We start from the raw sequence: 13,407 nt of genomic DNA, 5'->3' as shown, positions 1-13,407 counted from the left end.
TCAATTTCGTTCCCTTGAAACAAGGTCTATATGTTGCAAAATATGTTGACTACAATGCCCGACTGGACGCCACTACACTAAAAGTTGTCTCAATTGGAAATTACATAACCAGGGTAATTCATAAAACGAGCTTTTGAATGCTAAGATATAAGGTTTTACCACCACTGCAACAATTGAGTGTCAAAATGCATATAATTTCAATACATGAAAACGAATTTATCATTCGCCTTATGTCATTGCAAGGGAGCGCGCGCAGCTATCGCCAGGTAACTCGCTGACAAAACCAAAGGTTGCTCTTTGGATAGTTATAAATTTTCGCACTAGGCTTCAGGTACCTCCAAGACAGTGAAACTTTGCCCCCCCCCCCCTCCCCCTGCTCACTACAACCATCTTTACCCTAATAAGCTAGAATGTCATTCGATCATATCTGACGTCTCAGTGGTAAAAAGAGAGCTCCGCAACGGGGTACCTCAACTTGTTACCCTGCAAATTCAACCACTTCGTCACGATTTTAGTGAACACGAGATCATCGAGACAGGACCGTGAATCAATTAAAACCTGTCGGCTGACCGGATGAGTCGTCTTCTCCCTACGCCTGTTAGTTGTGTCCGGACATGTTGTGACACCGACGAACGGCAGCTTGAAATACGCACTGCGGCACAGATTTAGGCCGGTAGGGGAAGTATTAAGTTCTGGGGACATTCACCTCGTCTTCAATGCGACCTGTAGTAGAGATCGACTGGTCAGTAACAGCTGTGGACTTAGTGAATGTAACTGCAGACCATTTGCGTCCCTTCATGGTTGATATCTTCCCTGACGGTGATGGCATCTTTCAAGTGGCCAGTATCGTACTATACCGGTTTAAGAACCATGACAGTGAGTTCACTGCACTTACCCACCAAATTCGCCTGTTTTGAACACGAACTGGACCCCGTAGCAACTGCAGCCAGTTCTGCGCCCACAAACTGCAGGTTAATGAATTACGTTGCATGTACGTTGTCACCTGGTACTACATACCTCCAGAACCTACCAACATCTTATCCAAACCATACCACGAAAGTGTCTGCTGCAGTGCATTCCAAAGGTGGAGCAACATGATATCAGACATAATAATTTGGTCTATCACTGTATATCATTCGTCAATTCACGAATGGGGAAGAAACATTTATGCAGAACAATGATTTCGCATTGCAGTATGGAAGTTGAAAAACGTCACCGGGCACAGAGCTTACAAGGGGACCACGCCTTCCCTTTATCACCGTCTTCGTCCAGATTGAAGTTATATCCAGCATTTGGCCGCAAACGAAAGTTAAAAGAAGTGTTAATTTAAGGTAGCCAAAAGTTTAGAAAATAATATCATTTTTGAGGCGTGTTGGACGAACCGTGATACATTAACTTAGTCGTCACTAGGCAACGGACAGAGCAAAGAAAGAATTACAGAATTGCAATCTGAAGGTCGTGCGATCGACTCACTATGCAGAAAAAATTATTTTCAATTCGTTCGTTACATAAACTGCAAATCAACCGAGATAATGCTCATTATATTGCAGCTGATGTGATAAAACGCTATGTAAAGGGGAGCAAATTTCTTCTGATAAATGACTCTTTGGGAGGAAAATCCACAATTATGTGACGAGATTTTTGAAGATGAAGAATGATTGGCGTTGTGCAGTATTAAAGTGGGCCACCTGCCCCCACATACACTCGCTAGTGCAACCCTGCGATGTCTGTTTTTCTCGTCAGCTAAATAATTTTATCAAATACCTTCAAAACTGCTCTTATTTCTTCGAGAGAGAAAAAGAAAGCAAATCCCGAGCAGACTATTCCAAAATATATTTCATTGCACATCAGCTGTCCTTAGCAATATTAGGCGAAATGATGATGTGGTTTACTGCCAAACTGCGATGAGAGAGAACCTCTCATTACAGCAAACCAAGTTAGTTTTTCATTAGAAACTGTAAGATATGCGGCGTGTACAATGTGTGTAAGATGCTGGAAACATTACAGCTTCCTCTTATTTTACGATGACTATTACCCAGCATATACAGATCATCAACACTAGAAGTATCTAACTCTACATACGAATTCCTCGTGTACGCATTACGATCCCTTCCCAGAGATTTTTTCGTAATCTCAAATTTTCCTTTGTCTCTCGGTTTCATGCCTTTGATGAAAACGTTAAGAAATACAGCACACAGTATTATATCGGTTTATTTGCAGTGTAAGTAATGTAAACATTGAAAATTAAGAAAAAGCATCCGCAGAGGAACTGCAGCCCTCGACCTTCGGATTATCGGTCTGTACTGTTTTTCGTGGGGGAGCCAACCGCTGCCCGGAGCCTGCGAAGATGTAAATGGTTCATACCCGTGCCAAAAGTGTTATTTAGCTCCCAGCTCTGTCACTTTCATTTCTGGCCAAGCGCTAGACACTCCATGAATCTGGACGATATAGGTGATGACAAGAAGGTGCGCTGGCCTTGTTATCTCGATCGCAGGATCAGTACCATTGCACGTTTGAAGTACACATTGAGTGCGTCCGTATTCACGAGTCGTGTTACACGGCAAAATACGATTTCCTCGAAAACCACACGAGGCCACACATACTTCTGAACGGCGCAGCTCATGCACGTGGTGGTGATTTCCCCAGTGGGGGATGCAAATTGCGATGAAATGTCGGGTCTGTCATTGTCTGTAACAGTACAGAAACCTACCGTCCTTGAAATAGCATGCGTTGATTTTGCCTCTTGTATCCGCAAGAGACCTAAATTTCAACATCGGGCTCTGCCCCTTCACAACTCAGATGTGATTGAATGGTGATACAAATAACAAAGGAGAGCATAGTAAAACACTCTTGTTCACGAATATTAAAATACAGTGACAGAAAAATAATCGCAACATCAAAATATAGTTAATGTAAAGTCATGAAATTCCACGAATGCTTTTGTCTAGGTAACATATTTATGTGATTAACAAATGGCTCTGAGCACTATGGTACTTAACTTCTGAGGTCATCAATCTCCTAGAACTTAGAACTACTTAAACTTAACTAACCTAAGGACGTCACACACATCCATGCCCGAGGCAGAATTCGAACCTGCGACCGTAGCGGTCACGCGGTTCCAGACTCTAGCGCCTAGAACTGCTCGGCCACTCCATCCGGCTATGTGATTAACATTAGAAGATCACATGTTAATATAAGCGTGAGATAAGCCATTGCAAATGTGAAATGCCGGTACATTAATAATCCCTGGAACTACCAGAATGCGGATTGTAACCATGTAAATGCGCAAGCATTGTGTTGAATAGGTGCCAGATATCAGTTTCTGGGTTGGATTTCCATGCCTATTGCACTTGGTGGGTCTATACAGGATCGGGTAATGTTGGTTGTGGATGACGCTGGAGTTGTCGCCCGATGATGTCCCATATGTGCTCGATTGGAGACAGACCTGGTGGTAGAGCAGGCCAAGGCAACATGTCGAGACCCTATAGAACAAGTTCGGTTACAACAGATGCATGTCGGCGAGCGTTGTCCTGTTGGAAAACAGCCGCTGGAATGCTGTTCATGAATGGCAGCACTGCTGGTCAAATCACCAGACAGATGTACAAATTTGCAGTCAGGATGCGTGGGGTAGCCGCGAGAGTGCTCTTGTTTTCATAGAAAATCACACTCCTGACCAAAACTCCAGTTTATGTCCATTACGTCTAGCATACAGACAGGCTGGTTCTAGGCCCTCAACGGGCCTCGTTGTAACCAATACACGGCTATAAATGGTGCCGAGACAGAATTAGCTTTTCACTAGAAAAGGCAACAGATCTACATCCTGCTCTTGAGTGAGCTCTCGCTTGACGTCACTGATATCGCAAACGGCAATAGTTTGGGGTCAGTGGAACGCACGTTACAGAGTGTCTGGTTCGGAGCTGTCCTTGAAGTATCCGTTTTGTAACAGTTCGTCGTTTCACTGTGGTGCCAACTGCTACTCATACTGCTGCAGGAGATGCTGTACGATGCACCAGGGCCATAGGCGGAATACGGTGGTCTACCCTCTTGGAAGTGTTGAGGGATCGTCCGAAGTCCGGTTTCCATCCACCGTAACAATCATGTAAAATGGCTACGTTCCTCTGAAGTCATTCTCTATCATCACAGAAGGAACATCCAGCTTCTCGTAGCGCTATTACACGAGCTCCTTCAAACTCACTGAGGTGTTGACAATGGTGTCTGTCACCTTAAGGGTATTCTTGACTAGCATCAACTCACCATGGCCACTCTCAATGGTAACTTACGCACACGACCATTACAGTGTGTATTTAAAGCAAATGTGATTTTCATTCTCATAGTAACGCTATTAGCACCAATCTTTTGCGACTGGTGCGAAATTTGAATTGACACCATCTTTGAGATGTAGAAACACGCCTACCAACTTTTATTTATGTCGCACAGATTCTTCTCGGTATTGCGATTTTTTCCGTCAGCATAATTACTCCTGATTCTTCTTAGTTCTTAACTGAACGCTGTAGAAGAGATTTTGAATTATATCGATTTTATATTTGACAAATTCCCTTTGATCCACTATCGTCAGAAGTTTCGCTATCTGAATCCAATGACAGTGACAACATGAGCGTTCAGAGTGCGTCATTCTCTAGACAGAGGACGAGGCTTGGCCCAAGACATCCATCCTGTAACGATACTGATAACACTTTTGTGTGAAGCCACTCAAATCCTTTTTATGTTGAATAATGTTTACTGAAGTTAGGATCAATCACAGTCTATAATTCTATCCATTTGTGTCTTGTCAGTGGCCGTTATCGATTGCAATAAATAAAATATCATCCCTAAGACAATTCTCATTGGTAAATGCTACCTGCCTTGGAGGATTAATGCCACATTTCAATGTGTATGAACGTGGACAGGGGAAGCCACTAGCCTCAAGATGTTGGAGCTATGATTAAAGCCAATACCTTCTACGTTAGCGCGAATCAATAGCACTGCGATCATCGGATGGCATACCACCTACAAACGAAGGATTTGGTTACAAAATTCACCACTTCCCCTTACTACATTGTATCACAGTCTTCTATAATATCCGTCCATCGAATGGCTACGTTAAACCCCACAAAGTTCAGTTCTTTCCAATGGGAAGTGCTTGGGAGCCATCCCACCCACCCACCCCCCTAATCAGTCATTAGCAAGCAAACTCAACACCATCTTCTTCAGTCAACCATCACTTCGGTCGACTGTGAAAAGTTTTATTGAACACATCACGTGCTGTACATGAAGTGAAATTCACAACTGACATCATTAAAAATTCTTGTCTATTAACTGCATCATCTTCAGAAGACTTCATTACAAATTTAAATAGTAAACACATTCTGTACAACGCTTGTGATTTCCCTTCAATGTATTTTCTGTTGAGTGTAAGTACTGGTTAAAACGCACGTAACTGAATGTATTTGAATGTGCGAGTGTTGTGTGTGTGTGTGTGTGTGTGTGTGTGTTTGTGTGCATGTACCTCTGATGTACTTCACTTCCTCTGGCGTAAATATTGGCAGCCTCGAACGTGGTCGACCCTCCCTCTTGCTGTTGGCGTCTACTCTCTGGCGCATTATTGCCGGATAGTCACCTTCTTGGCTGAAGATGGGATGAGCGAAGTGTCCTGCCTGAAACAGGGAGTGTTTGAGTACAATCGCCGGCTAAATTTAGACTATGTGGAAATGTTGCTCGTGTACATTGAGCTAATTTGTACGCTAATGAAATTACTACTGAGAATATTGAACCCACAAGGCTTCAGACCAATGAGACTTGTCAGCTGAGTAACATCACAAAAGAATTTTACCCGTATTTCCTCACGGAATTTACCTCAAACTGCTGGTATCTGTCGGCAGCCACAACGTCTTCTGTCGAATTCGTAAGTGGGGCACTTCCTTGGACATCTAATGAAATCCCAACACTACCTGAAACGCAAAAAGTTCTTACTAAATAATTTTACGAAGCACAAAAAGTAGCACACATTTAACGTGAAACCAACTTGAACTTTATGTTGTTTTTGCGCACCGTTTAAATTGCAACTGAAAAAAAAACAGACATTTAGGATGATACTGTACTTGTATATTGTCATATACTATGTCAATGTATTAATTCGATTTCCTGCTCTTGTAGGTACACACTATTCATGGAAAGTATATACACAGTATGATACAATTTATTCAAAAAGGAAGAAAGGTATTTTAGGGTTTAACGCCCCTCGACATCGAGGTCATTAGGGACAGAGCAGAAGCTCTGACTGTTTTCAAGGACAGGTTCTAAAAATGGTTCAAATGGCTCTGAGCACTATGGGACTTAACATCTGAGGTCATCAGCCCCTAGAACGTAGAACTACTTAAACCTAACCAACCTAAGGACATCACACACATCCATGCCCGAGGCAGGATTAGAACCTGCGACCGTAGCAGTCGCGCGGTTCCGGACGGAAGCGCCTAGAACCGCTCGGCCACCGCGGCCGGCTCATGGACGGGGAAGGAAACTGCCGTGCCCTTTCTAAGGAAACATCTAAGGATTTGTCTGGAGGGATTTAGAGAAATCACAGGAAATCCAAATCAGGATTTGAACCGATTCCTCCAGGATGCGAGTCATTGAGTATTTCAACTGAGGAACAAAGCGGAAAAAATTCTACTGATATCGCGATTCTTTCCTTAGTGGCAAGCCCCTGAACATCAAGTTTTATTTCTTAAGGAACGATAAAATAAGCCAGACTCATAGGCGTTGAAGATGTCTTCCGCATCACATTTTTCAAGTATACCGTTCTTGTAGTCGTAATCGGTAAAACTAGATTCGCTTCACCGCAAACGGATGCACGAGGAATTGCATGAATATCTGTACATATTACACAAATGATTTGTGTGTGTGTGTGTGTGTGTGTGTGTGTGTGTGTGTGTGTGTGTGTGTGTATGTGTATGTGTATGTGCGTGTGCATGTGTGCGTGCGTGTGTATGAGTGCCTGAGTGTGTATGTGCTTGTATGTGTTCCACGTCTCCTAAACCACTGAATTAATTGCAGGCAAACGTGGTACACTTATCCTTTATCGTCAGGCAAGAATTGCTGTGGGAAGAAGCACCTACCTATCATAGTTCAGAATATTTGGCGTCATAAAGAGGTTCGTGAAAAACCACATGTCGTTTTAGTTTATTATTTCTTTGGTACGAACTCTACTCTGAACACATTCAACAGATTGCATCCACATACGCCGCTGAATGCACGTGCACAAATATATCACTGTACGACACATAGTTCAAGAGATATGACGTCATTAATACTGAGATAAGTGACAAAATGCCACCTGGTTAAAAAAAAATGGCTCTGAGCACTATGGGACTTAACTTCGGAGGTCATCAGTCCCCTAGAACTTAGAACTACTTAAACCTAACTAACCTGACGACATCACACACATCCATGCCCGAGGCAGGATTCGAACCTGCGACCGCAGCGATCGCGCGGTTCCTGTCGCCTGGTGCATGAAGTTTTTTAAAACTAATGACACGCGTAAGAGTCGATGTAACTTAAGGAAATCTCTGACAGCTGGTCACACTTTTGACAGCTTTCACCTACCAAGCGCAAACGGCTGTAGGCGAAAACAGCAGCCGTTTACAGCGCTATGAAGAGGCGTTACCATAGAGACGATCGTAAAATCGCGTTTTAGACACGCGAAGCAGTTGCCCCCAGCGTATAGAAACTGTCCAGGATAATGTTTCTTCTCCCGGATGCTGTACTTACACATATGTTCATTATGCACATTTATCGTGCGACTGATCATAATGCCAAAGATATTTTCACGAATACATTTTACAGTAGAAACACAGTTCACTTTTTGTTTTCGTTGGAACATTAGCAACATGGATACCCGGGCAACGCCGGGCTTGTCAGCTAGTATATAATAATAATGACATTTCTCGCGTTAATCAAATTCACTAGAGTTGTTATGAGCCTAAAATTACAAACATAAGGCAAAATAGGTATTATTATTCATAATAATAATTTCCTCACACTGGAACTGTTAATTTGACCTGCAGTTAGTGTAAATATTTATTCGTAAGAATACTGGCTTCATATCTTTATCTGTCGACAATAGAGGTGAATCTTAAGCGCATATTCCGCGAGGGGAATAGAAGAGCAGGTGCCCTCCGCTCCACACCGCATGGAATAAATCTTCGCTAACCGAAATCGCACCATGTGCCATAGTACACAGAGTAGACAGTCCACATCAGTTTTAATTTTTAGGATATGCTGAAAGCTGGAGAGGAATTTATGGGACATACGGCGAAAAAACGGTTCAAATGTCTCTGAGCACTATGGGACTCAACTGCTGAGGTCATTAATCCCCTAGAACTTAGAACTAGTTAAACCTAACTAACCTAAGAACATCACAAACATCCATGCCCGAGACAGGATTCGAACCTGCGAACGTAGCGGTCTTGCGGTTCCAGACTGCAGCGACTTTAACGGCACGGCCACTTCGGCCGGCACATATGGCGAATGTTTCGCGAATTATTCTAGCACATGAAGTCAGCTTTACGGAAGAAGAATTTGACTTAATAATTTTGAACTCTCTGTACAAGTTCTGTCCTGCTCAGTGGCGGTTTAATGAAAGATATTGAATAAAGATACGTTAGTTCGTCACAATCTTTATCTGCGCTCTGAGTATGTTACTATCATTTCCTTCTCCGGCTGTACAAAGCCGAACCTGAAATCTAAAAATGGAAATTCGTATTACATAAATGCACAATATACGTACACTGGAAAAGAATATAGAACTCTGAGACTTTTTGCTATCTGATTTGTTATGCTGGCTACAAAACACGGCCCATCTAAAACGTGAATTCGCATTCGGTAATTAAAGGAACGTGACACCGCACCCAACACAGGAGTTGGTAGCAGGTAGTGCAGCGGCGCCTGGGGTCGATGCAGTGGCTGGCGTGACGAGGACAACGTGTTATACTGGCCTCACATAGCGCCCCGTACCTTCCACTGTGTGCGATATTCACTCGCTCACTATGCACTCTTTATGTTGCCGAGATGGAGACTATTTCGCCCCAACGTCAACGTTCTGAGATAAGTTGGCGACGTTTGTATGTAATCCCAATCGTCGTGCTTTTGGGTGACAACGTTATGGCGCAGGTGTCAATATGGCCACATGGGAGCTTGGAAGTTGACTCACATTGCCACAGGATAAATTTGCAATAGGAATCTCCACGAGAAAACGACACCATTACTATTCATCTGACCTCCTGCTTCGTCCTTGCAACTTTCCCTTACAGACGCATGCTTAGCTACTTGGCGTCTACTTTGACTGCAAACTCACTTGCACGTGTCAAGTTGCGTTACAATAGACAAGGTGGAACACACTGCGAATACATCGCGGATGCTTGCGAGACTATGGTGGGGAAAGGAACCGACTCCTGTTACCTCTGTGTAAGGTCTTCGATTATGGCAGCATCGTCTATGATAAAGCGTCAACATCAATGTGCAACCCGATGTCTCCAGTATAGATGATCTATCTTATCCCTGGAGCCAAGAAATCTATGCCCACAAAGTACCACCAGTGGAAGCGTCTGCCATGTCGATCACCATACGACGACAAATATTGTCCGATAATTTTCTCTTTAGTCGGTGTTCCATAGTTGACTGCGCCTGCCTCAAGGAAGTGCTTCAGTTCTGGGGTCTCACACAGGCTCCTAACAGATGAAGGACGAAACGAACTCTTTTACCGCTAGTCCTGCAAAGCTAGAAACTCCTTTGTTGTCGCACTCTGTTTTGCAGCCCCGGAGTCGTACTTGCCATCCAATTTCGGAAAGGGGATGAACATTAATCTCGACGTGGAGCACTTCCTTACCCGACAATGGCCAAAGTATACTTCCACCGATAAGGCTGGATCTAAAATTCTGGCCCTCTAACGACACATACCAAATGTTTGTACTGTCGCTTGAATCTCTGTCTACACGGCGGAGTTACTGACAAATAGAAACAGTATTTAATATGGCAGGAATGTCTTCCGGCTCCTATTGATCCTTGATTCCCAAAGTTGCAGAAAACATAGTTCTTGAGTTTGATAAAACGCCCCTTTTTCAATTATGTTGCTATGCGTGTCATTCTCCTCTGAGATCGAACCGCTTCGAACCATGGGTAGCAATTTCGTGTTTTCTTTTTTTAATGTACACTAATGACCATTAAAATTGCTACACCACGAAGATGACGTGCTACAGACGCGAAATTTAACCGGCAGGGAGAAGATGCAGTGATATGCAAATGATTACCTTTTCAGAGCATTCACACAAGGTTGGCGCTGGTGGTTACACCTACAACGTGCAGACATGACGAAAGTTTCCAACCGATTTCTCATATACAAACAGCACTTGACCGGCGTTGCCTGGTGAAACGTTGTTGTGATGCCTAGTGTAAGGAGGAGAAATGAGTACCATCACGTTTCTGACTTTGATAAAGGTCGGTTTGTAGCCTATCGCGATTGCGGTTTATTGTATCGCGACATTGCTGCTCGCGTTGGTCGAGATCCAATGACAGTTAGCAGAATATGGAATCGGTGGGTTCAGGAGGATATTACGGAACGCCGTGCTGGATCCCAAGGGCCTCGTATCACTAGCAGTCGAGATGACAGGCATTTTATCCGCATGGCTGTAACGGATCGTGCAGCCACGTCTCGAACCCTGAGTCAACAGATGGGGACGTTTGTAAGACAACAACCATCTGCACGAACAGTTCGATGACGTTTGCAGCAGCATGGACTATCAGCTCGGAGACCATGGCTGCGGTTACCCTTGACGCTGCGTCACAGACAGGAGCTCCTGCGATGGTGTACTCAACGACGAACCTGGGTGCACGAATGACAAAACGTCATTTTTTCGGATGAATCCAGGTTCTGTTTACAGCCTCATGGTGGTCGCATCCGTGTTTGGCAACATCGCGGTGAACGCACATTGGAAGCGTGTATTCGTCATCGCCATACTGGCGTATCACCCGGTGTGATGGTATAGGGTGCCATTGGTTACACGTCTCGGTCACCTCTTGTTCGCATTGACGGCATTTTGAACAGTGGACGTTACATTTCAGATGTGTTACGACCCGTGGCTCTACCCATCATTCGATCCCTGCGAAACCTACATTTCAGCAGGATAATGCACGACTGCATGTTGCAGGTCTTGTACGAGCCTTTCTGGATACAGAAAATGTTCGACTGCTGCCCTGGCCAGCACATTCTCCAGATGTCTCACCAATTGAAAACGTCTGGTCAGTGGTGGCCGAACAACTGGCTCGTTACAACACGCCAGTCACTACTCTTGATGAACTGTGGTATCGCGTTGAGAGGTGCATGGGCAGCTGGACCTGTACACGCCATCCAAGCTCTGTTTGAATCAATGTCCAGGCGTATCAAGGTCATTCTTACGGCCAGAGATGGTTGTTCTGGGTACTGATTTCTCAGGATCTATGCACCCAAATTGCGTGAAAATGTAATCACATGTCAGTTCTAGTATAATATATTTGTCCGATGAATACCCGGTTATCGTTTGCTTTTCCTCTTGGTGTAGCAATTTTATGGCCAGTAGTGTATATAAGAAAGTTATCTTTGAACTTCACACTCTTATCATTGTCCTGTTATGGAAATTGCACTAATACACCTGGGCACTATTGTAACTACTACTGCCTCTCTGGTGTTCGTCTTTTAGTGTTTTTATTTTACATTAAGGACTTATAGTTTTACATTGAACTCTTTTTTATTGTCCTTCTGTGGAAATTGCAATTATGTTACATGAGCCGCTTTTGTAATTACTGTTGGCTGTATAGTCTTTGAGGTCCTACGCCAAAAATAAATAAATAAATAAAAGCAGTGGCTGTCGACGTAGAACCCGCATCTAGAGGCGGACTAGCGCTGGGCCTGCATCGACGTTGCTTTGGCCCCACCGTAGCGCAGCCTTAGTGATGGACGCCTGTTTACTTCGCGTGGGGAAAGTCTGTCGCCCACAAACGCGACACTATCCAACACTGTACCGTCAGCTGTGATGTAAGCAGCCAAGTCAATAGCCGTTACGGCAGGGCGCCCGACGTGTGAAAACACATTACGCGCGGAGCGTACCGCTGGTCAACATGTCCTGCATTGGGAAATACGATCGCTACAGAGCCTCGTCCAGGCGGAGTGCTCTGATGCTTGACATTCGACAGTGGCTTCTGGCTCCGCTTGTACGTCACCTTACGTCTTTTAGTTGAGGTGAGACAGGAGTCTGCATTTGATTTAAATATTCTTTCTTGTAGCTCCTGTTTTTCCAGTCCGATGCTGCTAGTTACTCTGTTTGACGCTTTACTGTTTCGCGTACCTTGTTTCACTTCGCGTTTTAAAAGTTTAGTCTTTCCACAGTACGAGTTGTCTGATGCATTGTGTTCTGATCGTTAACTGTAAAAAATGGTCCAAATGGCTCTGAGCACTATGGGACTTAACATCTATGGTCATCAGTCCCCTAGAACTTGCAACTACTTAAGCCTAACTAACCTAAGGACATCACACACATCCATGCCCGAGGCAGGATTCGAACCTGCGACCGCAGCAGTCGCGTGGTTCTGGACTGAGCGCCTAGAACCGCTCGGCCGGCGATCGTTAACTGAAAATGATTTTATGTTGTGATAGTATCTCGTCAATCCCGGAGAGACTGTTAGGGCAGCGATTTTATTTATACGGTGGAAACTTATATTTATCTGACCCTCATTAATCCGGATTTCAGCTCCATTCAGACAGTTTTTTTAAATAACCATCTACGACGAGAATCACTGCAATTAAATACATCTAACCATCGTACAGACCCTGACGAGGCGTCAGTCAAGAAGTAAAGTGTAGAGCACTGTAATGGCCATGTTTGTTGCGATTATAAAATGGCAGCAAATAAAATGACGGTGCTTTCTTGAAAGGACAACAGGTTATATGCACTAGATGTAATGAGGAACTGTTGGAAAACGTTGCTGCTGTATATATTCCTGAAACATTTGCAAAGATCCCAGGATCCATAGACGGAGGATGCGAAATAACGTTGGCTGCGGAAAGATTTTTGACGGCGGAATTATCGCCATTTGTTCGGTTGCGGCCAATAGCGATAGTCTTGATGGATTAACTGAAGACGTTGGTGGTTATAATATCTCAGGAAATTATATTATGACACATACAGCGACAACAACGAAGCTGAATTAAAACAATAGTTAAAAATATTTTTTGGAGTTGATGTACAGTTTTTATGAATTTTCAGAAATGCATTATGCAGTACACTGCTGTGCAGTATATTTTATTAGAGACGATCGATTTCGGTCTGAGATCAGAATACAATCAGTACAAAAATACATCTCACTACGTATTTGCTTAACTGG

General features: G+C 43.8%; 1 protein-coding gene across 1 annotated transcript in view; it reads right to left on the bottom strand.

Moving 5' to 3' along the window:
• The window catches only part of LOC124805704 (myrosinase 1-like), a 58,905-nt gene that overhangs the window by 12,653 nt on the left and 32,845 nt on the right, over nucleotides 1-13,407 (bottom strand). The window contains exons 6-7 of the mRNA XM_047266274.1: nucleotides 5,854-5,948; nucleotides 5,507-5,654 (exon numbers count right to left, since the gene is read on the bottom strand). Coding sequence (XP_047122230.1) covers nucleotides 5,507-5,654; nucleotides 5,854-5,948 — 243 coding nt within the window. The remainder of the gene's footprint in view (nucleotides 1-5,506; nucleotides 5,655-5,853; nucleotides 5,949-13,407) is intronic.

This window comes from Schistocerca piceifrons, chromosome 7, assembly GCF_021461385.2.
Source record: "Schistocerca piceifrons isolate TAMUIC-IGC-003096 chromosome 7, iqSchPice1.1, whole genome shotgun sequence".
Lineage (NCBI taxonomy): Eukaryota > Metazoa > Arthropoda > Insecta > Orthoptera > Acrididae > Schistocerca > Schistocerca piceifrons.
This window is presented reverse-complemented; position numbering and strand designations above follow the sequence as displayed.